We start from the raw sequence: 26,679 nt of genomic DNA, 5'->3' as shown, positions 1-26,679 counted from the left end.
TAGGAATCAGAAGGAGTCAGCAGATGCAGTGGATCTGGAAGGGGAGAAGATCAAGTCCCCATAACCACAGACCCTCACATCTGCCCTTGTCCCACTTCTGCTAATGACAAACAAACAAACAAACAAACAAAACCCTCTATTCCTAGACACAGTACCCTTAGCAGTGCTCCAATGGTGAGCTCATCCGAGTGGATGACTGAGGGTGGGGGAGCATTCACTGCCTGTCCTTCAGTTGCATAAAGGCAGGATACCAGACTACCACCCCTCCTCTTATCATCCACAGCAGAAGAGGGGGCACATTTAAACCCAGAAGCCTCTCCACCCACACTCAGGGAAGGGATACCTCAAACACCATCCGTCTCTTTCCTTGGACAGGCCAAGAGATGAAGCTGGACTGGAAGGGCAGAAAAAAAGGGGACTGGAGGTGAGGGAGTGCTTGGGAAAATGAGTTCTGGGTAATCAATCACACTAAGCAGGGAATGGACACTTTGGAGAATGAAGACTTCTTGCCCCACGGTCCCTACCTCTGATCTAACTCCAGTCTTGGTGACATCTTAGGAGGATGCCCCTTAGAGAAGCTTCGGGATTTTAGGTATGAGGACTGAGAGACCCCTTCCCTGCTGAACTCCAGGCAGCAAGACTGGAAAGGATTACGGTTGTCCTACTTTCCATCCACAAGGATTATCTGGCCTAGCTTTTGGCCCATTAAGTTGTCTCTTCTTTACTTCAGAAAACCCCTAGCCATAATCCAGGGGTGTGTATATTTGAAAATAGCCTCTCCAGGGTAGAGAGGGATCCAGTTAATGAGGACAACGGATCCTCAGTTTTCCTTCACCAGTGCATCTTCTGATCTGCATTATCAGAAAGTCCTTACTTTGATCTCATGCTCAGCCATCTTGCTGCAGTTCCAACTCATTTCCATTTCTGCAATCCCATCCAGACTCTACTATGATCGTTCCAGACTTCCTTCAATCTTGTCACGCCCCCATCTCGGGTTTTTCAGTGTAAAACTACCCCCTCCACTTCTTTACCCTTCAAGCCCCTCCCCGTCTTGTCAAGCTCCACCCCATCGTGTCGAGCCCCCCAAGACTCCGCCCAGTTCCCTCTCCTGGCCACCACGGCAGCCAATAGCGGAGAAGCTTGATTTGCATAGCTGCGCGGGGGAGCGGCGGAGAGAAGGGGGAGGGACCAGGCGACCTCCTAAATCAAAGTTGGGAGGCGAGGACTGGGCGGAGGGGCCTCTGGGTGCCCGGCTGGGGCCGGCGTGGGGAGGGGGAGGGGAATGGGGGGCGGGCGCAGAGGACAGCGGAGCCGGCCGGACACGGACAGCTCCGTCTCTCCCTCGTTCGGCTCATTCTTGCATCCCCACTTCCCTCCTCCCCTCGCTGCAAGCAGCATCCTCTGCAGACCCTCGGTCCTCGCCGCTGGGGTCGTCCCGCTCCCTCAGCTCGGTGTAATTGCATCCCCCTCTCCCGCCGCCCCGGCAACTTTGTCCGCCCGCGCCCGGGGGTGGGGGCTGCTTTGCCTGGGAGGGTTTTTCCTGAGGTTCATTGGGGGACAGTCTCTGGAGAAGGGCTTCAGAGTCCCAGAGAGACGCCTGCCACCCGCAGCCTACGCCCGGCTGGCCTGCCGTCGGGTCTCAGAACCCTCTCTGCCCCTGTCCCCTAACCATGACCGAAATGAGCGAGAAGGAGAACGAGCCGGATGACGCGGCCACCCACCCCCCCGCGGGAACCGTCTCCACCCTCCAGGAAACCAAGGTAAGTCAGGGGGCTCGAGGCCTCGCCTCCGCCTGCGGTACCCCTGGCCCGGGCGCCCTCCTCGCCGCGCGCTCACCTCCGTGGGCTCGGGCGCCTTGGGGTCACCGTAGCTATCCCGGGCCCTCGTGATCCCAAGACTGCACGCCGCGACCCGCGAGGAGGAGTGGATTTGAGAAGAGGGGACCCAAGGAGTCCCCTGTCACGACCAGGACGCGCCGGAGCGCTCGAGACGAGCAGCCGAGCTCTTGTTACCTCCTGGGAGGTTGTAACTCGGCTTTGTTGGAGGGTATCGGCGCAGCGAAGGCGCAGGGAGTGTGTAGCGGTGTGTAGCCGGGCCGCCAGTGTGTGCGCGCGTGTGTGTGTGCGAGGCGCACCCCCTCCCGTGGCGGCCGGGTCTGTCTGCAGTTCAGTCGGTCTCTCTTTGCCCTTATCTCTCTGGCATATCTCTACAACTGTCTGTTTCTGTCTTGGTGTCCTCCCCATTCGAGTCTCCCGGTTTTTCTCGGTGTCCCTCTACGTGTTTATCTCTGACTCTCTGGGCGTCTCTCTCTCTCTCTGCCCCACAGCAGTCTTGCATTCATTGCTGTCTCCCAGCCGGGTTAGACTTGGGGACCAGAGACCGCGGACCGGAGATGCGCATCTTCCGAGTCCGCGCTGGGGGCTGCGGCAGCTCAGATGTCCACGGCGGGAGGGGACCCCGAATGTTGCAGCTCCAGAGCTGCAAGGAAGCAACCACCCCCACCCCACCCCCACCCCAGGAGCCGACCTAGGGGACGGGGGCGGGCAGAAGCAAAAGAAGTCATTGTAATTAATGAATGTCATAATTAACCCTAATTATGTATGATTGTTACTCCTGAGAGAGTCACAATGAATAAATTATTCCCCAGTGAAGGCAGGCGGAGCCCAAATTCCTGGCACTCAAAGGGGTGGGGGAAGGCCATCCCTCACATTCAACCTCCTCACCTCTAATCTCTCTGCTCCCTCCCCAAATTCTAGGTGCTCAAGAAGTTCTGCAGGAAGCAACCTGAGCGGGCCTGGGGATAGAGAGGGAGCAAGGGGCTGTGCCCAGGGTGCCCTCTGCCCCTCCCCAGACTTCAGGGAGACCTCATTCCCTCTCCCTTTCATCTGGTGTTTTGTTTCCATCCTGTTCTGGTTCCCTGAGGAGAATGGGGACAGTGAAGACCAAAAATGGGTGGGTCTTGGGCTCCCTGATATCACTAGCTCATCTGTGACTCTTTCCATTGTCCCTCTTCCTCCTCACCCCATCTTGACCACCCCTCAGAACCGGAGGTTAATTCAAGGTCAAAGTCATCAAGAGAGTGAGTGGATGATGCTGAATATGGTGGAATCTGGTTGAGGCACCCCAAGTAGCTCCCCATCCCTGAACTAGGGGACATAGGGGATCTCCATAGTCACATGTTCAGGTGCACACCTGACCTTCTCCTGCCTCCTGAAAATGAGCCTCTGGCCTCTGAGACCACAAAGTTAAGTTTGCCTTTGAGACCCAAGTCTATCCTTGGAAAGCAATGAAGTGATGGGGTGGGAGGATATTCCTTGGAATATTTGTGCCAGCTTCTGTTAGGCTGAATCCCAGGTCAGAGCCCCACCCTGAGTTCTAAAGCCCCAGACCTACTCAGCTGCCCTCAAATCACACTGGCACATGTAAATGGTCCTCTGCTTGCTTCTCGGGGACCTCCCTCCCAAGACTTCCCACGCCAAGGCCTGTCTGTCCAGCCCCCACCTTAGGAGCTCCCCAGGGCAGGCAGGAGCCTGGGCAGTGCTGCCTCAGCAATCCAGCAGGCTGCAAGCTCAGCTGTGTGGGGAGGGGGAGGCTAGGGCCTGGCAGTTCTCTACCTCCCTGCCTTCCAGCCCAAGGACCCTCCAATGTCATCACCCTGGGTCTGAGCCAGGGAGGTCCAAAGAAGTAGAGAGAGATTCCACATCTGATCTGGCTCTTTTGCACCAGGCCAGTTAAAGCCCCCATTCAGCTTTGAGAAGGACTCAGAAGTGGCAACACAGACTGGGCTTTGAGGGGTCAGGGGCTCTTCCACACGGCAGGGAGACATCTCAGGGACCTTGCAACCTCCTTTCAGCCCCTAGCTCACCTGGCTCCAGACTGTAGGGATGGGGAGATGGAAGAAAAGGGGACTGGCGAATGCCCACCCAGCTCAATGTGAGGCAGGTGCAACAGGGGACCTGGTGCTCTTCAGGCACTGAAGCCAACATTCCAGGCTTGCTCATCAGTTTGGTGGCCCTCCTGGACATTTCTTGCCAGAGGAGTCTAGCCTCCTGCTTACCCTAAGCCTGAGTCTCAGCCCTGCACCAACTCAGTGATCCTCTTAAAGGGCTGACCTCTTCTCTGGGTCCCCATTTCATCCTGACACACTAGGTCTGCTATTTCACCCACTTTGGTGCCATCTCTGGGAGGATCCCTCCATGCCAGCTCCACCATCTGAATCAGCTTGCTCCATGTCCACCACCTCCCCCTGCCAGTTGCCTCCATACCCCTTCAGGAACTGCTGTGAGAAATTGAGGAAAGAAGGGGCCTCAAGGGAGTGGCCAGGTGGGGAAGGAAATAAGCAAGCCCAGCTGTGACTCTCGGAGGGGGTTCAGAAGAACAGATTTCGTAATTCAAACTCCAAACCAGACAAGTGCAGATGGGGTGAGTGAGAATAGACTTCAGGTGGTCCAGCTTGCCTCGGGACATGGAAACTTCTCCCCATGCTAAGGAATGGGTCTCCAGGCAGTGGAGCCACAAAAAAAAAGAGAGCTGTTGGGAAGCAGGTGACACTTACCTGTGATCCCAGCAGCTCTGGGAGGCTGAGGCAGGAGGATCATAAGTTCAAATCCAGCCTCAACAACTTAGTGAGCCCTAAGCAACTTTAGAGAGACCCTGTCTCTACATAAAATATAAAAAGGGCTGGGGACGTGACTCAGTGGTTAAGCACTCCTGGGTTCAACCCCTGATACCCCCCCCCAAAAAAAAAGAGCTGGGGATGTGACTTGGCAGTAAAGCCTAACTTCCCCAGTACCAGGGGAAAAAAAAAAAGCTGTCGGGAAGATGGGGCAAGGTTCTCTGCAGAATCTAGGAGTCCCAGGAGCAGGAATACCTGGTCTCGTAAAGCCAAAATGAGGTCTCAGTAGCCAAGCCAAATGTCTCTGGAGTAGGCGGGCATCAAGCCATTTGGCAGATGTGTCCCCATCCTGCCCTCTGGCCATAGCCCTTGGCACCTGCCAACCATCCCAGGTGGCATGTTTTTCCTTCCCACTTCTCTACCCTCCTGGGATCTGTGGCCTGCAACGGAGCCAGGGAGTCAGTGGCAAAGTCCACGATGCCCTGGTGCTGGGGAACATTGTGTTCCAGAGGCCCCTGGTACCCTGCAGAGGTGGCTACTAGCACTGAGACTGGAGTGGGGGATATCAGAAAAGACACAGGCTGGAGAGTGGGAACTTGAAATCTCGCCCCACAGGGATCACGGTTTTGAGAAGGGAATACGATCGATGACTTCACATAATGGAAGGACTTATGTGTCTAAAAGGGAGTAGCTCTTGCTGGAGCCAAGGGAGGAAAAAGGACTGATAGGCAGAAGTTCCAGGGAGCAGGTTTCAGCTCTATATAGGGAAGTACTTTCCAATAATTTCAGTTGCCCAAAGATGGAGTGACTGTCCCAAGAGAGATTGTGCTTCCTATCCCAGGAGGTGACCAACAGTGAGACAACTGTTCAGAGAGGATGTGGCCAGGGCATTACAGCATGATGGGGGGGGGGGGGGCAGGGACTGCTGTAGGTAGCTAGGCCTTTAGGTCCCATCTACCCCTAAACTCCTCAGTTGACAAGCCCATGGAACTGCCGAAGGGAGGAGTGGGAGACACAGCAGGGCCCAAAGCAACAGGATGCTCCTGGGCACTTAGGCTCAGCACAGAGCCACCATTGAGGTCCTGACTCTGCTACTCACCAGATGAGGACTTATGGGAATCCCTTTGAGCCGTCATTCCTCATCTGAAAGACTGACAAAAATCGTCACTGCCTCAGGGTAGCATCAGGATTAATGAGAGGCTGCATATCCAAGGCTATCTCAATTCCAGTGATCTGACAGTGGCAGTCCCTTGTAGATGTAAGTTTCTGGGCCAGTTAGTTGATTTGGCCCCTGAACCTTGTATTGCTCAAAGAGTATCTAGTTTTGCCTCTTCCCTCTTGATTGTGAAGAAACTGAGGCTCAGAAAGGAAGTAAAGTGACTTGCCTTCAGGCAGCCGGTCTAGATCCCCCCCTCACCACCCCCAGGGATTGAACCCGGGGCACTTAACTACTGAGCCACATCCACAGTCCTTTTTCTTTTTTGAGACAGGGTCTCATTAAGCTGCTTAGGCCCTCGATAAGTTGCTAAGGCTGTCTTTGAACTTGCACTCCTCCTGCATCAGCCTCCCGAGCCCCTTGGGATTTGGGGCATGCACTACCATGCCCAGCTCTAGTTTCGCTTTACTCCCAGCACATCTCCTAGTTTTGCCTCCATGTGTTCTATGTTTAAGGATCCGAGACAGAATAGGAGAAGCTTCATCTGCTTCTTGGTGCCCATTAGAGTCCACAGAGCCACATTTAGCCCTGGGTGGCCCATAACCTGATCCAAGCTGTGCATTGTATTCTAATTCATTATCTCTCTGGCTCTCCACCTCTGCTCCAACGCCCAGGCATCAGGGGCCTGGGACCTTGCTTCTATGGATGCATAAAGAAGCCCACAGAGCTGTTCAGGAAGTTAGGTTTGGAAGGAGCTAAGCAATTCAGTATGCCAGACACCCCAGGGCTCTGGCCTCCCAGCTGGCACACCAGGACCTGTCTTATGCCCAAACATCCCCCTCTGCTTCCCCCTCCGCCTTGCTGCCGGCTGGCCTCCTAGAGGCTGGAGGGGCCATCACTTCCATCCCTTTGGCACAGTTGCCAGGCAGGCAGGCAGCCACAGCACACAGGCTGCCTGGCATGCCTGCTGGGAACCCTGGCCAATTCTTCCTGTCTGGAGCCAGGCCTATGGCCCCCATTTCTATTGCTGGTGGAAAGAAGTGGGGAGTGGTAAGGTGGCTTCCAACAGGAGGGGAGGGGGCAAGGCTTTGGGTGGAGAGGTCTCCAGATCTTGCTCTGGGCAGACACAATAAAGGTGTGTTCTGGTGAGCAGCGGAAAGAACTCTGGCCTCGCTGCAAAATTGACCCAGCACTACAAACATGGGATCTATGTAAGATTCCAGTCACTTGCTCATCATGTATTCAAATGAGGCACACTGGCTGACCACCCACTGTGTGATGAGGCCCTGTGGGGGCATTTGAGGTGACAGTGCCTGGCCTCAAGGGGTTCCCAGGCTCCTGAGTGGGGGAGAACTAGACACCAATAACCTGATTGGAGCTGTGATGTGCGTCAGTACTGGCGCAGGTGCAGTGGGCACCAGCGGAGGGAGTGCTTTCACTAAATGGAATTCATGAAGATCTGGCTTCCCTGAGGAGGACAAGGGGCCCTTGGAAAGGTATTGAAAAGATAAAGAGGGTATTAACTGGATAAGGCAGAGAAGAAGACAAACACGTCAAAGTTCCGAGGCGTAAAGTATGGATAAGTTTGAGCATCGCTGTATATCTGGGCTGCAGGTGGAAGGCACGGGTGAGAAGGATGGGTTTGGCCAAGTTGCAAGGACAATCTCATGGTGAGGGCCTTGGACTGTGTCCTGAGGGGCCATGAAATTTTTATCAGGGTCAAGGATTACCTCCTCTCAGCTGCACTGAGGGCGGGTATGGGTGGACACTTTGGGGGATGGTGGGCAGGATATGCTGAGACCCTGAGCCAGACTAGGGTTGTACCTTCTCAGTCTGAACTAAGACGGGACTGGCACGGTGATGAGGTGACTATAAGGAATGGGCTGAAGAGATGTTTTCAAGGGAGAATCAGTCTCAAGGATGAGGCTCCAGGATGCCCACTCTCCACTCTCTCAGCCTGCTGGAGAGTACAGGTGGAAAACTGAGGAGCAGGTGTATTTTGCTTGGCCCCCAAAGACTTTCTTGTATTTTGGTTTTTAACTGAAGTATATGGTATACCCATGCAATAAAATGCTGTGTGTCCATAAAAAAGAATGATGAAAAGAAAAAAGGAAATCTCTTTCAAATCGTTTCTATCCAATTTCACATGAAAGTCTAGATTTTTCTGGGAAAGTAGAATACCTGGCAACACTGGGCCAGCCTTATGGATGAGGGGAGACCAGCCTTATGGATGAGGGGAGACTTACTGGCCTTATGGTTTGCAACAGTCCCCACCATTCCTAACTATATACCTGCTCTGCCAGAACTCCCTAAAAACTTCATGGAGAACAGGGCCCAGTGGCCTGTAATCCCAGCGGCTCCAGGCTCCGGAGGCTGAGGCAGGAGGATCATGAGTTCAAAGCCAGCCTCAGCAATTTAATGAGGCCCTAGGCAACTCAGTGAGACCCTGTCTCTAAATAAAAATACAAAAAGGGCTGGGGATGGGACTCAGTGGTTAAGCGCCCCTGGGTTCAATCCCTAGTACCCAAAACCAAAACAACAACAAAAAAAAAAAACTTCATGGAGGATCCTATCTGGCTCCTGTGGAAGACTGGCATGCCTGAGCCTCTGCTTAGTGCTTCCTCTTGCTCCTGGCCCTCAGGCTCCACACTGCTGCAGCAGGAGGCACCCTGAAGGGGACCTAGCAGGGGCCTGCCTCATGCAGCCTCCCTCTCAGAGCTCCATCTTTTCCCAGCTCCAGCGACTCAAGCGCTCGTTCTCCCTCAAGACCATCCTCCGAAGTAAGAGCGTGGAGAACTTCTTCCTTCGCTCGGGCTCTGAGCTCAAGTGTCCGACCGAGGTGCTGCTGACGCCCCCAACCCCACTGCCCCCTCCCTCCCCACCACCCGCATCCACAGACAGGGGCCTGCCCACCCCGGCACCCTCCCCGTGCCAAGTCCCACGCCCCCTGGCACCACTCAAACCAGTGAGGCTGCACAGCTTCCAGGAACATGTCTTCAAGAGAGCCAGCCCTTGCGAGCTGTGCCATCAGCTCATCGTGGGTAGGTGCCTGGGCCCTGAAGCCAGCGGGGGAGGGGCCTGGGTGGGCTTAGGGTAGTGGACCATGCAACTGCCTGATGGTGTGCCCTAGTGTGCAGGACTCCAGTGTACTCCTGTCCTCCTGGGCAGATTAGTGAGCATCCTATTTAGCCCAGGGGTGGAGTTCCCTCCCCAGGCCCCTCCCCACATCCAGGTACAGAAAGAATGACTGGAATAACCATCTCTTCTAGCTCCTGGAGGCACTAGCACCCCTGGGTTCAATTCCCCAGCAAAATGTGTCCTGGGTTGGCCGGGTGTTTAGCGTTGCTCTGTTTCACTGATACCTCCCCTTCTGTGCCACTCCACACCCTAGATGCTGGGCCCTGTGGCTGCTTGAGAATGCCCAGCCTGCTCCTCCCTGTGCCCTGCCTACCTTCTTTGCTCCTTGCCCATGGGAATGCCATCTCTCTCGTGACCAATCTCTTGCTGAACCCAAATTCTTCCTAGGAAACTCTAAGCAGGGCTTGCGATGTAAGATGTGCAAAGTCAGCGTCCACCTCTGGTGCTCTGAGGAGATCTCCCACCAGCAATGCCTAGGCAAGACGGTGAGTGGGGTCCATGTGCGTTGTCCCTGGGACTGCCCTGAAGGGTGAGTGAGTGAACTCCTTAAGGCTGGTTGCTCCTGTAGAAGGGTCCCTGGGCTCAGGAAGGGCCATGTGCTCCTTGGGCTGTGACTCCCCCATGCCTTTTCTCTGCCTCCTCTTGGCACAGTCCACCTCCTTCCGGCGCAACTTCAGCTCCCCACTCCTGGTGCATGAGCCACCACCAGCTTGTGCCATGAGCAGAGAGTCCCCACCCACTGGTGAGTGTCCCTCCCATCCCATGGCCCCTGCCTCTAGTGGTGTGGTAAGAAATCCACACATCTCTCAGAAGGGCCCCTGAGTCACACTGGCACTGCCAGTTCTTAGCACTCCTACCACTTCCTTCTCGGGAAGCTCTTGTCCTGATGTAGGCTTCATTTATGTATTCATCTACCCATTCAGTCACTTTATTGAACAACTATTAAGTTCAGGCACTGTGTAAGACACTGGAACACAGTACTAGAAAAGGTAGGGTTTATGGTCTAACAAAGGAGGTGGGGGGGAGAGGGAGGGATATGAAATGGACAGTCTCACAAATCATTAGTCAATTCCTATTGGGATGAGTGTCTCAAACAAGAAGGACAGGAGGGGCTGGGGTTGTGGCTCAGTGGTAGAGTGCTCACCTAGCACTCACTTAGCTCACCTAGCATGCATGAGGCACTGGGTTCGATCCTCAGAACCACATAAATTGTGTCCACCTAAAACTAAAAAATAAATATTAAATTAAAAAAAAGGACAGGAGCCAGTGCAGTGGTACACGCCTGTAATCCCAGCAACTTGGGAGGCTGAAGCAGGAGGATCACAAATGCAAGGCCAATCTTGGCAAATTAACGAGACCCTATCTCAAAAGAAAAAGAGCTGGGGATGTATGTTAGTGGTAGAATACTTTCCATGAGATCCTGGATTTTGATGCAGAGCACTATTAAAAAAACAAAACCCAAAACAAGGCAAGGTAGCTGGGGCCAGGAGTGGGAGCAGGAGACTGGACTGTAAAGAGACTATGGGTTCCAGGCCCCGAAGTCCAATTTAGAATAGTCTTTTGGATTTTCTTCGAAGAGAAATAATTATATTTTTTCAAGAGCTTTCTGGCTGCTGTGTGGTTGGAGGGCTGGAATGGAAGCAGGAGGCCAAGAGAGTGCCAGGAGTTTAGTCGTCTGAACCAGGCTGAAGAGATGGAGAGAAATGGGCAGGTTCTAGGGATTCCGTCCGGGAGGTAGCATGAGGTGTTGGAGTGACTGCAGGGCTGTGAGGTCCGAGAACAATCAAGGAAGGTCCAGATCTCTGCATGGACACCATGGGAGGACACCATGGGAAAACCATGGTTGCTGCCACTGTGATGGGGAAGACCCAGAAGGGGCAGGTGAGGGGAAGAAGGGGGCTCAGCCTGGAGCCTGCTGAGCAGCCAGACCAGACCAGGCAGCCAGGGCTGGAGACACAGGCTGCAGGACAGAGCCAGGCCATCAGCTGGATGCCAGGCCTTGAGGGTGGATGCTCAGCAGGGACCAGTGGGAAGGTGGACCCGGTGTACGAGACCCTGCGCTATGGCACCTCCCTGGCACTGATGAACCGTTCCAGCTTCAGCAGCACGTCTGAGTCCCCCACACGGAGCTTGGTAATGCTGGGTGCCCAAGGGGAGCCTCAGGGAGAGGGGCATCTGAGTGTGACAGTGGGCCCAGGGACTGAGCCCATCCCTCTCCCTGTCCCTAGAGTGAGAGGGATGAGCTGGCTGAAGATGGGGAAGGCAGCATCCGCAGCTCAGAGGAGGGGCCTGGTGACAGTGGTGAGAGAGGGTGGGAAGGAATCAGGGCAGTAATGGGTGCAGTGGGGGGCTGCTCCAGCAGCCTCACACCCTGGCCCCACCCTGGCGTCTCCAGTATTCACAGCCCCAGCCGAGAACGAAGGGTCAGTACCAGAGGAGAAGAGCCCTGGACAGCAGGTGAGCTCATGCTGGCATGGAACCCTCTTGGCATTGATCCATAGGTGGGTGGGAACAGAGCCAGTGGGGAACTCACTACTCCCTCCCTTGTCCTCAGTCCCCAGGGACAGGCAGTGTCAGGATGAGAGGCACAAGAGGCAGGGGGACTTCTCCCACCGCTGGCCTATAGCCTACTGCACCTGCTCTTGCTCCCCAAGGCCAGGCAGTTCCAGAGTGAAGCAGACAGAGGATATCTCCCCTCCCTGGGCCCCGCAGGGGTGGGTGAGCCGAGCAGGCAGGGGGGTCTCCCCCTGTCACTGACCTAGGGATTCCCATACCAGAGCCCCCGGGAGCAAGTGGGGAGTGGGGGAAGTGAGGGTGTTGCCCACCCATCACTGACCCAGAGCTTTTCCCACAGGCCCCTAAAGTCCCCCTGAGGAAGGACGTGGGGGCCATGTATTCCTACGTTGCACTCTACAAGTTTCTGCCCCAGGAGAACAACGACCTGGCTCTACAGTAAGTCTTCTCTGTGGTCCAGCCCTGCTGGGCAGATGCAGGGCTCCAGTCTCAGGGCTGCTCCCCACCTCACTGAGCTTGGAACACAAGGATGAGGGGAGCCTTCAGGAACCTTCTCCTTGCATACTTGAGGCTGCTGAGCCCAGACAGGAACTTGAAGCTACCCAGGGTTCAAGAGTGATTGGCGAAATGTCCTGTCTCCTGCCCCTGTTCTGGGATACCCTGAAGAGAACCTGCTGTACCAGGTTACTGTGTCCTCTGAGGGCCTGAAGAAGCTGCTCTAAAGCTGGGCATGGTGGCTCACACCCATAATCCCAGTGGCTGGGGAGGTTGAGATAGGAGGATCAGCCCCAGCAACTTAGTGAGACCCTGTCTCTAAATGAAATATTTAAAAAACAAAACAGGGTGGGGGTGTGGCACCCCTGGGTTCAATCCCTGGTACAGAAAAAAAAAAAAAAAAGAAGAAGAAGAAGCTTCTCTCACTGGAGATGGCTGTGCAGGGTGTCCAGGGACCCCATGTGCTGCCCCAGTCTCTCCTCCTCAGGCCTGGAGATCGCATCATGCTGGTGGATGACTCTAATGAGGACTGGTGGAAGGTGACTTGGCAGGGTGGGGCATGGAGGGAGCCCCATCCTCACTGGGAAAAAGACCTCCCTTCCTCCAATCACTGACCCAAGCCAAGCCCAGGGCCCTGCCATTAGTTTGACCCTCCCCACCTCAGCTTTGTCCCTCTGCCTGCCTTATGCTCTTCCAGATCCAGAAGCCATGCAGTTGGGGGTTGGAATAAAAAGAGAGCCCCAGCTCTGGAGGCTGATGGCACTAGCTTTGAGTGGGAACTGGGTCTGGAGAGATCCGTGTGAGTGGGGGCTGGTGCTGGGGCTCACTGCCAACCTCATCCACAGGGCAAGATCGGTGACCGGGTTGGCTTCTTCCCAGCCAATTTTGTGCAGCGGGTGAGGCCTGGCGAGAATGTTTGGCGCTGCTGCCAGCCCTTCTCCGGGAATAAGGAACAGGGTTACATGAGCCTCAAGGAGAACCAGGTGAGCATCTGGGGTCCTGACCTGGGCCCTGCAGGGAGCATGGGAGAGAGGTGGCAGGACAGGGGTGAGTGCCCTGGAAGAGGATGCTTGCAGCCTGGCAGCAAGAGGGAAAGCAGGTTAGATATGAAGGGGTAGCAAGGTCTTCCCATCATCCCATGTTGTGGAATTTGGGTGGTGGCCAACAGAGTCAGGGGCCTGAATAACATTAGAGGCAGTTGGGATAGGGAAGGAGCACTGGCTTAGGAGTCCAGAGGCTCAGGTTTGAATGCTGACTGCCTCTGGTTTGCTATGTAACCTTGGGTCGTTTCCCTGTTATCTCCTCTGTGAAATGGTGGTGGGATGGGGCACTGGGCCAGCTGATCTCCACGGTGGGTCTAGAAGTACTGCCTGGAGTCCTCTGGGTCCTGGTCCTGCAGCTGAGCCTGCATACTCATGGGATCTGCTCTCATCAGCTCAGCTCAGGCTTCAGCCACATCTGACACTGGTCCCATCATCCCCTGGGTGGGTCCCTGGGAACATCAGCAGGACTGGGGACCAGGCTGCAGGTGGTGCCAGGCCTCCGCTCTGTGTCTCCCGCTCAGATCTGTGTGGGTGTGGCCAGAAGCAAGGATGCTGATGGCTTCCTCCGAGTCAGCAGCGGCAAGAAGCGGGGCCTGGTGCCTGCTGATGCCTTGACGGAGATCTGACAGGAGCCAAGAGAACCCAGATGCCACCCCTGGCCCTTGCTTCTGGCTGGGGAGGGAGCAGGTGCCCTGGCCACACCCTTTCTCCCTCTGTCCCTCTCCTAGGCTCCACCCACCACAGCTTAGGAGCCTTCTACACTGAAGAGGGTTTTGTTTCCTGGGTGGGATGCCCTGAGTGGGTTGACTTGGGAGTGGGGAGGAGAAAGTGGGAAGAAATGAGGAAGCTGCAGGTAGGTCCACCCAGTGCCCTGGTACCCCAGTCCAGTTGCCACATTGAGTCCTGCCCTGGGGAAGGTCCCTGGGGAGTTCCTTGCTGCATCTTCCAGAGAGTCTCCACCTGCCTATACCACTTTTGCATGCCAGACCCCCCTCTGTTCACAGAGCCTTTGCTTGGGTCTATGTGTGTCTGCGCCTTTGCAAGCGGGGTGGGGCCTTGAGTGGGGGTCTTTCTGAATCCCTCAGCCCTCTTTATTGGGGTTGGGAGGGGATCCAGGGTCATGGGAGGGCCCTGAGTCCACTTCTTCGTCTCGCTATCTGTCACTCAGTCAATTCTCAGGAAAGTTCTGCAGGAATCTCTCCCATTACTTGAAACCTAGGTCAAGAGAGAGGGGGAGGGCTGAGGTCTAAGAAGAGTGTGACAAATCTGAGACTGTCCCCTCAAGTAGGACAGTCACCACAGAGCAGCTTCAGCCTATATATGTCTACAGGAAGAGGGTGCCCAAGAGCAGCCTGGACACAGAAACTCAACTGAGAACAAGACACTGGCTCATGCTTGGTCAATACCCCACTTCACTGTCAGGACTCCAAAATCCCAGTTGCCAGGAGCAACCAGTTAGGGAAACCTGTGATTGTCAGTTCCTGTCCCTCCAGGAGCCCCACCCTCAGGGTGACCTTCCTTACCCCCTCTCCCCAGACTTTTCAGGGCACTGGTGTTTTATGAGTCCCTCTTCTACCTGTGTCTGCTCCCTTGTCCTGGACATAGAGACCTAGGAGGAAGAGAGGGTAAGAGAGAAGAAAGAATGTCTTGTTTGGCCACCAGGAAAGGAAGGGAGTAGAAACCCCTGGGGTGGGGTAGGCACATACAGAGAGGACCTCTCCTTTGCAGGCTGCTTTTTTTCTGGTGCCAGCCCCTTCCCCAAGCTCAGAGCCCCACCTCTTGTGTCTTTGGTTGCCCCAGCCAATGCCACCCCCATCCTGGGCACAGTCACACTCTCCGTGCAGTGAGAGGGACACAGATTTTCCTACCCGATGGAACCTGTCCCACTTTTCCCCCCACAGAGGGGGCTCAAGCCACACTGCCCTGTTTGCTGCCATGAGGCCCCCCCCAGCAGTACCCCAGGGGCGGGCCCGATGCCCACTGTACACGAGGCTGCATGATGGGTCTGCTGGGGCATTGCTGAGCCCCAGAGCCCTAAGTAAATGTTTCTTGTCCCAGCCTGTCTGCTCTGGGTGTCTGATTGAGACAGAGGAAGAAAAGGGGCAGGGAGTTGGGGTGGGACCTGAGGGGCTAAGAAGGGCTGGCACCACGGACCTGGCAGGGCCAGACCTCCTTGCTCCCTTGCACGAAGGCAATCCCAAAAGGGCGGGGTCTGGAGAGCCAGCCGAAGAGAAAGATAAGGAAAGCACCCGAGGAAGGGGAGAAACGGAGGTCTGGGGACGCTGGAAGGAGAGGGTGGGGCGTGGTCACTTTGCGGTTAGCTGCGCACCTGAGTCGCGCAGGGGCCGACGCACACCTCGCCGCATCGGGACCATCAGGACCTCCAAGATCTCTCGCCCACCCAGAGATGCCCTCAAAGACCCACCTGCCCTGGCCTGAGAGGGCTCGTCAGACAAAGAGATCAGCCTTGGCCCGCAGCCGTCAAGCCCGAGACAGAGACGCTGGCGGCGGGGACAGTCACGGACATTGGGGCCCTGAGATGACTCAGCCGCGCCTTCATCATCCCGAGCCTGGCATCAGGGCCGGTGGCGGCGCGCCCCTCCCGGAGCAGCCTGCCCGCCGCCCACCCGCTCTGACGGAGCGGCCTCCTTCGCCCCTGCCCGCCAGGCAGCGTCACGGCCATGGCGAGCACGTCCAGGGCTATTTTTAGGCGGAGGCGAGCGCTAGCTAGCAAGAGGCTGGCTGCGGGGGTGCCAGGGCAGCGCCGATGCTCCAGGCTGCCGGCGGGGTGGGGGCTACTTCTTTTGACAGACACCCTCCTCCACCCGGGCCTGGGCCCAGACCCCACCCCCTGAGCTAGAAAGACCGGTTAGAAAGACCCTGAGCTAGAAAGACCCTCCTGGAGCTTTCTTTGGGTGGTTTCACCAGGGAAGATTCTAGAGGTTGGGAGTCTGGGAAGGGAGGGCAGCCCTCTCCCTTCCTAGCGTCCCTAGCCTTGAGAGTGGAAGAAAGGGTCACCCTACTAGTTAGAAGGCATACGGAGGAGCCTGGCAGGAAGATCATGCTATTAAATTCTCTCAGTGACCCAGCAAGGAATGCAGTGCTGTGTCCCCTTTGCACAGATGAGAACACTGAGGCGCAGAGATGGTAAGGGGTTTAATCCAAGGTCATACAGATTGCACAGTTCAATTCTGCCCTTTTCATGAAAGGAGAAACTGAGGCCCAGAATAGGCTAATAATTTGTCCAAGGTTACCCAGCAAATCAGTGGTCAAGACAGTCCTAGAAAACATGTGGAGATGTGGCTCAGCGACAGAGTTTTTGCCTAGCATGCGTGAGGCCCTCCCTGTACTGCAAAAAAAGAAAACTTGGCTTTCCTCCCAATTCAGCTCTTTCTTCTTCCTACTGAGCCCCTCAATGTTTTAAACCATCAAGATGGAAATAAAGATGCCCTGGGATGCTGGGCCAGGGGTTCCAGGATTGAGACCCCCACCTCACTGGAGACAGTGAGGACCACACAGTCTAGCTTTCTGCATACCCAGTGCCTGCCACCAGCAGGCAGCTGGCCTGGACCCCTCCTCCCAGCCTGTTTGCAGCACTGCTGAACACAGCAGCTTTTTCGGGTGGCTGAGTCTCTGACAGCGTGCTCACAGCCTAGGGGATGGGAACAGCTGTGTCCCTACCGTAGCCTCTACCCTCCTCTGTGCCTACTCTTGAAGGCCTGGACCAGCAACACCATTGGCCTGGGGTAGAGGATGCCCAGGAACCCACTGGCAGTGCCAGCCACCATTTGGCTTAGCAGGCTCTGACCTACACATGCCCTTCATCCCCCCCTCAGCCTGAGCTTCACCTGTGTGAGGTAATGATTACCTGGACTCAAGGGAATGGCAGTAAGGGGTGAGTGTCTTAGAGCCAGAGATGGGGAGGGCTAAAAGGGCAGAGAGGTGAATACTAGACCTAGAGGAAGACATAGGGTAAGCCCTCCATGCAACCCACCCATCTAGGTAGCCCTCTTTGTGGCCCCTACACCTTCTTCACCCCCAGCCACCCAGTGCCTGGGCCAGCTGGGAGACCTGCTGAGGAGTACAAGAAAGGCAGTGTGCACGTCCAGCCTTGGCCTTCCCGTGCTTTGCAGGTTGTTCCTACCTCAGCCTCAGAGACAGCACCAAGAAGGAGGCCAAAGCCTCCTTACCCCCCTACTGTATGCTAGCTCCCGGCCTGACAGCCTTAGCTATACTCAGTGGCTCTGCAGATCCCACTTTGAAAGACACCCTCCCACACAGGAGACTGCAGAACTGAAATCAGAGGCAGCACTAGGATTTGGGCAATGCAAAGGTTCTGGGGAGTTAATGGCTCCTTTGGGCCTCAGTTTCCTCATCAAGAAAATGAGGAGTTGAAGCCAGACACAGTGGTGCACACCTGTAATCCCAGTGACTCAAGCTGAAGCGGAAGAATCACAAGTTTGAGACCAGCTTCAGCAATTTAGCAAGACTTTGTCTCAAAAATATTAAGAATAAAAAGGAATGGGGATGTGGTTCAGTAATAGAGTCCCTAGGTTCAATCTCCAGGACTGAAAAAAAAAGAGGTTGGGCTTGCTCAGGGAGTTTTTACCTGGGGGTAAAAGGTGTACAAAATTATATGATGAGGACAGTGGTTATGTTCTTGAGAGAAAGCATACCATCTGGGGATCAGGAAGCTTGGCATCAAACCCAGAGCCTTGCACATGCTAGGCAAACACTCTACCACTGAGCTACATTCCCAGCACTTTTTTATTTTTATTTATTTTTTTGTGGTGCTGGGGATTGAACCCAGGGCCTTGTGCATGTGAGGCAAGCACTCTACCAACTGAACTATATCCGCAGCTCACACTTTTTTATTTGTTAATTCGTGAGACAGGGTCTCACACTGAGTTGCCTAGAGTCTTGCTAAATTGCTGAGGCTAGCGTCAAACCTATAATCCTTCTTCCTCAGCCTCCTGATATGCTGGGATTATAGGCATGTGCCATTGTGTTCTGCTGTTAATTTTTTTTTTTTTTTTGTACCAGGTGTTGAGCCCAGGGACACTTAACCACTGAGCCACATCCCCATCCCATTAATTTTTATTTTGAGGCAGGGTCTCACTAAATTGCTTAGGGCCTTGCTAAATTGCTGAGGCTGGTTTTGAACTTGTGATCCTCCTGCCTCAGCCTTTCAAGTTGCTGCGATTATGGGCATATGCCACCAAGCCCAGCTTAAAATTGGATTTTTCACAAGGCTCCAGGATCTAGAAGAGATGGTTATTGCAAGGGTTCTTTTCACTTGAGGTTTCCTGGGAATGGGACACTCTCAGTGAGTGTCCTGGTAATGTCCTGGTAAGGGTTTGGAAAATCATGGTAGAAAGAGGTAATATCCAGGTCTGGGGTGAGGTTCAGAAAGAAGTGAGGTGGGACTAGAAGTATAGCTCAATGGTAGAGCACTTTCCTAGCATACAGGAAAAGAAAAAAGTGACAAGACTCCAGGTTCCCCAAGAGGTAGGCTCCTCTACCCAATCAGTCCCTTCCCCCTCCACCTTCCAAAATGCCCAACCACATAATCAATCAAAAACCACAGAGAGCCCTCAGCCTACACCCACAGCCTCCTGCGAGGGAACAGCACCATCTCCTGGTGCAGGGAGGAAGGAGTTCCTGTTCTATGAGGGTCCTGAGCCTGGGTTACATCATTCTCTTCCTGGGGTCCTGTTCTCTACTATTGAAGAAGAGTTGGGTTGGGGTGGTTTCCAACACCCTTCCCCTCCAGTCCAGGCCTTGCAAGGAGATGTCCTCACACCAAGCTGGGAACTTGGCCAAGACCTTTCCCTTTCTAGGCCTCAGTGTCTCCCCTTAGAATGGCAAAGGTTTAGATCAAGTGCCCAGGGATAAAGCAAACAGGCTGCTATAGTGAACATAGGAGTCCAGAAATCAGTGCTCCAGGTTCTGATGCACATGGATTGAGGTTGGGGGCAGGTCTGGGCATTTCTGAATTCCACCTTGCCCTGAAATGAATGAGAGCACTGGAGACAGAACTAAAATACCCTGCCTTTCCCATTGGGTGTTGCTCTTTCCCATCTGTACCATACATCCCGTGAAGGGTAATCCCCCTAAGTGTTACCCCAAGACAAAAGCTCCTCAGGTGGTAGGGGGAGGTAGGTAACCAGTAATATTAAGGAGATGGCCCCCTTGCCTAACTTTCTTTCCAAGTCTGTTTCTCCAAGCAAGAGCTCTTAACTGAGCTGAATAACCCCCAGTCCCAACCCTGTATTTAACTGGCTGCCTGACTCCTTCCACTGGACATCTGCCAAAACCTCAATAAATCCAAATTCTTCTAGCCACTCTACCCACCCCAATTGGTTTATTCCTCTCATAATTCAAGGTTTGGAGGCTCATAAAGCTTGAGGCATGGGGATGAAGATTCTCTCAGCCCTCAGCATCAGTGTCTACCAGATGCCCCTTATTTCAGGTTGTATAATCTCATCATTTCACCTGTTTATTAAATAGAGATGGTGATAACCTGACTTCACAATGTTGTGAAGATTAGAGACTCAATATAAATCAATGTAAAGTGCCTAACAGTACCTGGCTCACAGATTCTTCATTGAAAAATGTATTGAAGGACTGGGGTTGTGGCTCAGCGGTACAGCGCTCGCCTAGCACATGAGGCCCTGGGTTGGATCCTCTGCACCACATAAAAATAAATAAATAAAACAAAAAGTTTAAAAAGAAAAAAGAAAAATGTATTGGCAGTTATTAGGACGAGTTAAGTGGGAAAATGTAATCCTCTTCCTATTAAGAGAAGGTACAAATTCATTAAGCAGACAAATTAAGCAACTCACAAAGTTTGGCTTTTGTACTGTGCCTGTATTTCAATTCCTGCTGGGTGAGGAGTCTTTGTGCCCTATGGTGGGTATAAACCAAGACAGAAAGGCAAGAAAAGAAAAAAGTCTTAGTAATTGGGTTCCTCGTATAGGGTAGCTTCCATTACACCTCTATGTACTGCTTAGGTAGCTCCACTTGAAAAAGGGGTCTGGTAGCTTCTGGGATGGTGGCAGTTTAGCCCAGTTTTCTGAGTCCTAGGGGAGTAGATTTCAAGTGTGAATCTCACGGCACAGTTAAGAAGTTTAACACACTTTTTTTAGTTGTAGAGGGACACAATACTTTTTACTTATTTTTTATGTGGTGCTGAGGATTGAACCCAGTGCCACACATGAGACTGTTCTAACTCTGAGCTACAACCCCAGTCCCACACTAATATTTTCTACTGCTTTTTTTAAAAAATGTGACCCCTCGACTAGGAACTGGGGTCTACACCTTTAGTCTCACCTACTTAAGGAGGATCACCTGAGGATTGCCTAGGTTTCTTTTGGTATCAGGTATTGATCCCAGGAGCAATTAGTACACCAAGCCCCAAGCCCCCTCCCCACCCCTTTTATTTTGATGCAGGATATCACTAAGTTGCTTACAGACTTGCTAAATCGCTGAGTCTCCTGCTTTAGCCTCCCAAGTTGCTGAGACTAACAGGCATATGCCATGTTGACTAGCTAATGGGCAGTTTTAGTTTTGTTCTTTTGGTTCAGTGTATTGAACCCAAGGCCACTTAACCATATTCCCAACCCCTTTTTTGTCTTTGAGACAAGGTCTTGCTAAGTAGGGCCTCACTAAGTTGCTTCAGCCTCCTGAGTTAAAGGGTAGTTTTGAAACTTTCTTTAAACCACATCCCATTAAATAACTCTCATGGATGGAGGGGGAGTAAGTTTGACTTGAGGAAAGGCCTTAGTGGAAGGAAAGTAAGAAACAGAATAGCCCTTGGATAGGGCCTGCATCCCAGGCTCTACTGTGGACCTAAATTGTGAAGATTCACTAAGCAGATAAAAACTTCACAGAAAGCAGAGGAAACAGATAAAGCTTGTTTTTATTTCAAGGACTGTTCACCAAGGCCACTATGTACAGACACAAGAGGGGAGCTTTATTTCTTGGTCTCTTCCTCCTTGGACAGAGTCTTGATGATCTCCTCCTTCTTGGCCTGGAGGCGCTCCTCGCGGCGCTTGCGTGCCTCCTTGGTCTTAGACCTGCGGGCCTCAGCTTGGTCACTAGTAAGGGAAAAGAAAAGATGTTTCAGTGTTGGATAAGACTAGATGCTGGGGAGACAGAAGCTCTCAGACTTTTAAACCCTCTGGACCAGTCAGCCTGAGGAATGAGTTGCTAGGGGCCCCAAGAACTCTTGCTTCAATAAATCTACCATCCCCCAACCATCATGGGTAGGTGGTATGGGCAAGTACAGGAGCCCACACCTCTAAGGCAACAGCTGTATTCCTGACAGACTGCATGTGAGTTGATTCAGTCATCAGCATATTTTATCTCGGAAAAATCCTTATAATGAATGTCAAAAAAATCTATACCTACAATACTAGGGGCAATTATTCTTTTTGGTACTGAGGGTGCTTTAATACTGAGCTACATCCCCAGCCCTCTTTGTTTTTAATTTTGAGACACAGACTTGTTAAGTTGCCAAGGCTGGCCTTGAACTTGTGATCCTCCGAGTCTTTGAAATTACAGGTGTGTGCCACTATACTCAGCATAAAGTCAATTTTTGGGGGGCGGGGCGGGGGGTAACCGGGGATTGAGCCCAGGAGCACTTAACCACTGAGCCACAACCATAACCTCTTATATTTGAAACAGGGTCTCACTGAGTTGCTAAGTGCCTTGCTAATCTTCTGAGGCTAGCTTTGAACTTGTGATCCTCCTGCCTCAATCTCCCGAGTTGCTTGGATTACACGTGTATACTACTGTGCATGGCTTGGGTCAATTCTTTAAGAAACTTACGCCAGGAGCTTCTTGCGGGCCTTATCTGCCTTCAGCTTATGGATGTGTTCCATGAGGATCCGCTTGTTTTTGAACACATTCCCCTTTACCTTCAGGTAGAGGCTGTGATACCTGCAGGGTTAAGGAGCAGAGGATCTGGTCAGTATGGGTTCAGAGATTGGTCCCTATAAGCTTGTAGAATTCCTTTCCTCTTTCCTATTGCTGCAGGAACTACTTTCCCCAAACCAATATTTTTTGTGCAGTCCCTAGACAGAAGAAGCTTGTCTGGAAAATAGATCCAATCCTTGGTCTATTCTGATGGCATATGGGAGAACAAAGAAAAACACTAGGGGAAAACTTGCTATCAGACCCCCTCCTACTTTGTGAGAGCTCTGCTTTTCTTCTTCTCACTAGGATAAATTCTACTCTTTGAAACAGAACTCTGTGCAAAGAATAAACCATTGAAACGGCAAATGGGCTTTAGGCCAAACAGGGGAGCTCACATGTGGCGGTCAATCTTCTTAGATTCACGGTATCTCCTCAGTAGCCTACGCAGAATCCGCATCCTCCTCATCCAGGTCACCTTCTCCGGCATTCGAGCATTAGCTGTACCCTTTCGCTTACCTATGGGTAAGAGAAGTTAGGAATTAGACATCACTGAGGCCCATTGTAGCTCAACATGTTTCAAGGTACTTTTGAAAGCCAGCTGATGGGGACTTACCTCAATTCTCACTCAAATAAGTCATGTTACTTCCATCTTACATGTGATAATTCCAAATATTAATTTTTTTCATTAGTTTTTTTTTTTTGCCAGTACTGGTAAACTGAACCTAGGGGCTCATGCATCCTGTGCCTGCACTCTACCACTAAGCTACACCTCTAACCCCATCATGTACTTAAAAAAAAAAAAAGAAAAAAGGGAGGAATGTACTGGGGATTAATACAGGGGTTGCTTAACACTAAGTCACATCCCCAATCTCTTTTGTTTTGAGGCAGCCTTGCTAAGTTGCCAAAGCTAGCCTTGGAACTTGCAATCTTCCTGTCCCAGCTTCTTGAGTAGCTGAGGATTACAGGCATGCATCACCATGCCTGACTTATTTACTCATTTTCTTAAAAAAAAAAAAAAAAAGGAAATGCAAACAGGTAAAATGCAAACAGGTAAATTACTCCCCAATCCATGCAGAACATGATATGAAAGGGCATGTACTGAGGTAGTATGCTATGCTTAAGTGGCTTTCCTCTCCTTAAATCATCCTGACACTAAGCTGGACACAATGGCACACACCTGTAATCCCAGAGGCTCAGAAAGCTGAGGCAGGAGGATCACAAGTTCAAAGCCAGAGGCTGGGGACATAGCTCACTTGACAGAATGCTTGCCTCGCATGCACAGGGCCCTGGGTTCAATCCCCAGCATGGCAACAAAACAAAACAAAACAAAACACCAAACAAGTTCAAAGCCAGACCAGCAACTTATGGAGGCCCTAAGCAACTTAGTAAGACCCTGTCTTTAAATAAAATATTAAAAAAAACGGACTGGGGATGTGACTCAGTGGTCAATGGGTTCAATTCCTAGTACAAAACAAACAAATACCAAGCAATACCCAGCAAACAAATACCAAACAAACAAAACATCCTGACACTAGAAATTATTTTATGATTTTCAAATACCCGAAGAATCTTTGGCATAGACTAAGGACTCAGTCAAACGTGGTATTCTTTCTATCAAGAATACCACTAACTCCAACACTAGTGTCAACTTGAAAAGGGAAGACAGTGCTTACCTATGCCCATATGCCTGCCCTTCCGGCGAGCCAAGGTATTTTTCCGGCATCGAGCCCGGGAATGGACAGTCACTGGTTTTCGGATGATCAGCCCATCTTTGATCAGTTTCCGGATCTGCTGACCTGGGAAAGCACAAAGCACCTGGTTAGTGGGGGTGTGGGGATGGCAGTGGAGGGAGAACACTACTCAGATTACTGGCTCAGTTGTTTCAAAATAGTGGAAATACTGGGTCATCTATTTTTTTCTTTTTTGGCAGTACTGGGGATTGAATCCAAGGTCTCATGCGTGCTAGGCTACCACTGTGCCTTACACCCCAGTTTTTAATTTTTTGGGGGGGGTACCAGGGATTGAACCCAGAATATACAGTAAATAATTATCAGGGATTAAACTCACTTAATGACATCCCCAACATCCCCCTCAACTTTTTTAAGAGCCTGGCTAACTTGTTGGGGCTGCCCTCAAATCTGTGCTCCTCCTGCCTCAGCCTCTTAAGTCACTGGCATTACAGGTGTGTGCCACTGCACCAAGTATTTCTTACTCTTTAAAAACATTTCTACCTTTTAAATGTTCCAAAGCAAACTAAAACATCCTACCATTGAGCCACAACCCCAGCCCTGTATGTGTACTTTTTTTATCTCTCTAATCCTCAATGCCAGTATCAGAGTACTACTGCTTCCTTTTCAGAAACCTACAGGTATATAAAACAGACTATCCACTTCAATAATAGTTTATTAAAGTAACATTAGATGATTCCACTAACTTCCTTCAGGTTCAGGCAAATGGCATTAAGGGGACCCTCTGTTTTTTTTTATTTTAGTTGCAGTTGGACATAATACCTTATCAAACCCCAGCGCCTTGCACATACTAGGCGAGTGCTCTACCACTGAGCCACAACTCCAGCCCTCCACATTTTTTTTAAAGAGAGAATATTAATATTTATTTTAGTTTTTTTGGCGGACACAATATCTTTGTTGGTATGTGGTGCCGAGGATGAGGATCGAACGCATGCCAGGCGAGCACACTACCGCTTGAGCCACATCCCCAGCCCTCCACATTTTTGAGTCCTTCATTTTACAAGTCTCCTGGATCATGAGCTTTCCTAGGACTATAAAGGGTTAACATTCATCTGATGCAGGACAAGGGAAAGGGGTGGAAAAGGGAAAGAGATCCCAAGTACTCACGAGAGTTGGCATTGGCGATTTCATTGGTCTCATTGGGGTCCAACCAGACCTTCTTTTTGCCACAGCGGAGGACACTGGAGGCAAGCCTCTTCTGAAGCCTGAGCATACTAGAACATATAATAAACCATTATCAGGCTATGGTAGCCATTCCTAAGTAAAAATGAGAATCCCAAGACCTGCCCACCAAGGTTTTTTTAACATCATAAAATACAACATACAAGAAAGTAGATAATACTATTAAGGGCAAACACAACTGGAACCTTCAAGACTCTGCCCCCACATATGCTCCAAATAAGATTTGGTAATGTTCTCTTTACCAAATCAAGATCTGTGTTAAAGCCCTGCGTGGTTCAAGTGGCCACCCCAGGAGAAAATTTAAGTCCAAACTAAGACTTAACCTCTCTGTGCCTCAGTTTTCCCTGCGACTGTTAACAACCAACCTGGGATGAAGTTGGAGCTTAAGCCTCTCTGGTATTTATGTGTAAAAAGTATTTGAAGTGGGCTGGGGTGATGGCTCAGTGGTAGAGCACTTGCCTAGCACGCGTGAAGCACTGGGTTCGATTCTCAGCCCCACGTTAAAAAAAAAAAAATAAAATAATTTTTAAAAAGTATTTGGGGCTGGGGTTGTGGCTCAGTGGTAGAGCGCTTGCCTAGCATGTGTGAGGCACTGGATTCTCGGGACCGCATATAAACAAATGAATAAAGTAAAGATCCATCAACATCTAAAAAAAATTAAATTAAAAAAAAAGTATTTGAAGTATCTGGGGCCAAGTGGACGTGTCTGTGACGCAGACTGCGTATCTAGGAATGGTGACATACATTTTTGCTTTCTGTGCTCATTCCCTATATTTATCAGTTAATAAGCTCATTCAGCCACCCTCAGAGGTTTCTCTTCAAGCAGCCAACTGGGCGAGAAGCATCAAGGAGCATCGCCTCACTCCGAGGAGTAGGAGGCCTAGGGCTTGCCCAAGGCTTGTCCCACGTCACGTGGTGGCAGGGATCTTGCCGGTGCGCCCAGCAACGGGGGTCACTGCCTAGGTACCTCGGCTGCCCTAGCCATATCCGTGTAAGTCGCCACACACTTGGGGCCTTGCGCCGGCGGGACTGCCCTTTCCCGGTCTCTTCCCAAGACGCTCCCCAACCCCCATCCTCTAGGGACCGCGGCCTAGTGCGCTCCGATCCACCCCTAGCTCCAGGACCTGTAGCTTCAGAGCTGCCTCCATCTCCTCTTCCCCACCTGGGGCCGCAGTACCGAGCACCGGGGACCCGAGTCAAACCAAATCAGCCCAAATCCAAGACCTACGCGCCCTCACCTCATGGCTGCGGCCGCAGCAGCGAAAGGAAAGAACTCGCCCAGGCCTGGTTTATCCCATTATCTGTGCAGGGGAGAGCCCAAACCCCACTCCCTTTTTGTTCGCATTCCTGTCCAGTCACTTTATCTTATATCACCCCAAACCCACTTATATCCCTCATAAAGGCCCTGAATAATAGAAGTGTAATATCAAGAATCAGTTTTAAGCTTAAAAATATACATAATATACACCTTCCGTGGGGAAAAGTGGTACAGTCCAACTTCCTAGTAAACATGCGCAGTAAGAGTTTAGATCACGTGAGTGATAAGTGGCCGGAAGTCACGCTGGGCGTGCGGCCGGAGGGTGGGGGCATTTAAGGGGTTTTTGGCTCTGGTAATGTTTTCTTTACAGGAGTCTAGGATTCTGTGGAAGGATATTTTAATAGAAGAGGGAAAATTAAGAAAGAAGCTAGAGATAATAGTTACGACAGACGTCAAAGACAGTTTCTTATCTTTTTTCCCCTGCGCAGAATAGATGACCAAAAGACGTTAGTTTAATGTTTTTACGGCACTGCGGGTCCTTTATCTCTGGGTGCCTCAATTTCTTCCTCAGTAAGATGGACCATATCCTCATATTTCTGTTGTCCAGTTGT

At 51.9% G+C, this 26,679-nt stretch overlaps 2 protein-coding genes across 3 annotated transcripts; one reads left to right on the top strand and one right to left on the bottom strand.

Annotated features, from left to right (window-relative positions):
• Positions 1–1,373: 1,373 nt before the first annotated feature.
• Positions 1,374–14,990, top strand: Stac2 (SH3 and cysteine rich domain 2). Of its 2 annotated transcripts, none has more exons than XM_027924737.2 (11): positions 1,374–1,760; positions 8,506–8,812; positions 9,297–9,394; positions 9,561–9,651; positions 10,930–11,042; positions 11,138–11,210; positions 11,305–11,366; positions 11,764–11,861; positions 12,406–12,457; positions 12,764–12,901; positions 13,483–14,990. In XM_027924737.2, the coding sequence occupies exons 1-11, from the start codon at positions 1,671–1,673 to the stop codon at positions 13,585–13,587; spliced, it is 1,227 nt and encodes a 408-aa protein (XP_027780538.1). In that variant the 5' UTR covers positions 1,374–1,670; the 3' UTR covers positions 13,588–14,990. The 2 variants fall into 2 exon arrangements, with proteins under 2 accessions (XP_027780538.1, XP_071459045.1); XM_071602944.1 differs by having other exon boundaries at positions 11,272–11,366.
• Positions 14,991–20,864: 5,874 nt separating this feature from the next.
• On the bottom strand, positions 20,865–26,142 carry Rpl19 (ribosomal protein L19). Its single transcript, XM_027924771.2, has 6 exons — positions 26,049–26,142; positions 24,736–24,842; positions 23,554–23,676; positions 22,276–22,396; positions 21,794–21,904; positions 20,865–21,060 (listed from the first exon to the last, which is right to left on the bottom strand). Exons 1-6 carry the CDS (start codon positions 26,051–26,053, stop codon positions 20,937–20,939), a joined length of 591 nt encoding a protein of 196 aa, XP_027780572.1. The 5' UTR covers positions 26,054–26,142; the 3' UTR covers positions 20,865–20,936.
• Positions 26,143–26,679: the final 537 nt, after the last annotated feature.

The sequence above is a fragment of the Marmota flaviventris genome, chromosome 17, assembly GCF_047511675.1.
Source record: "Marmota flaviventris isolate mMarFla1 chromosome 17, mMarFla1.hap1, whole genome shotgun sequence".
NCBI classification, from domain to species: domain Eukaryota; kingdom Metazoa; phylum Chordata; class Mammalia; order Rodentia; family Sciuridae; genus Marmota; species Marmota flaviventris.
This window is presented reverse-complemented; position numbering and strand designations above follow the sequence as displayed.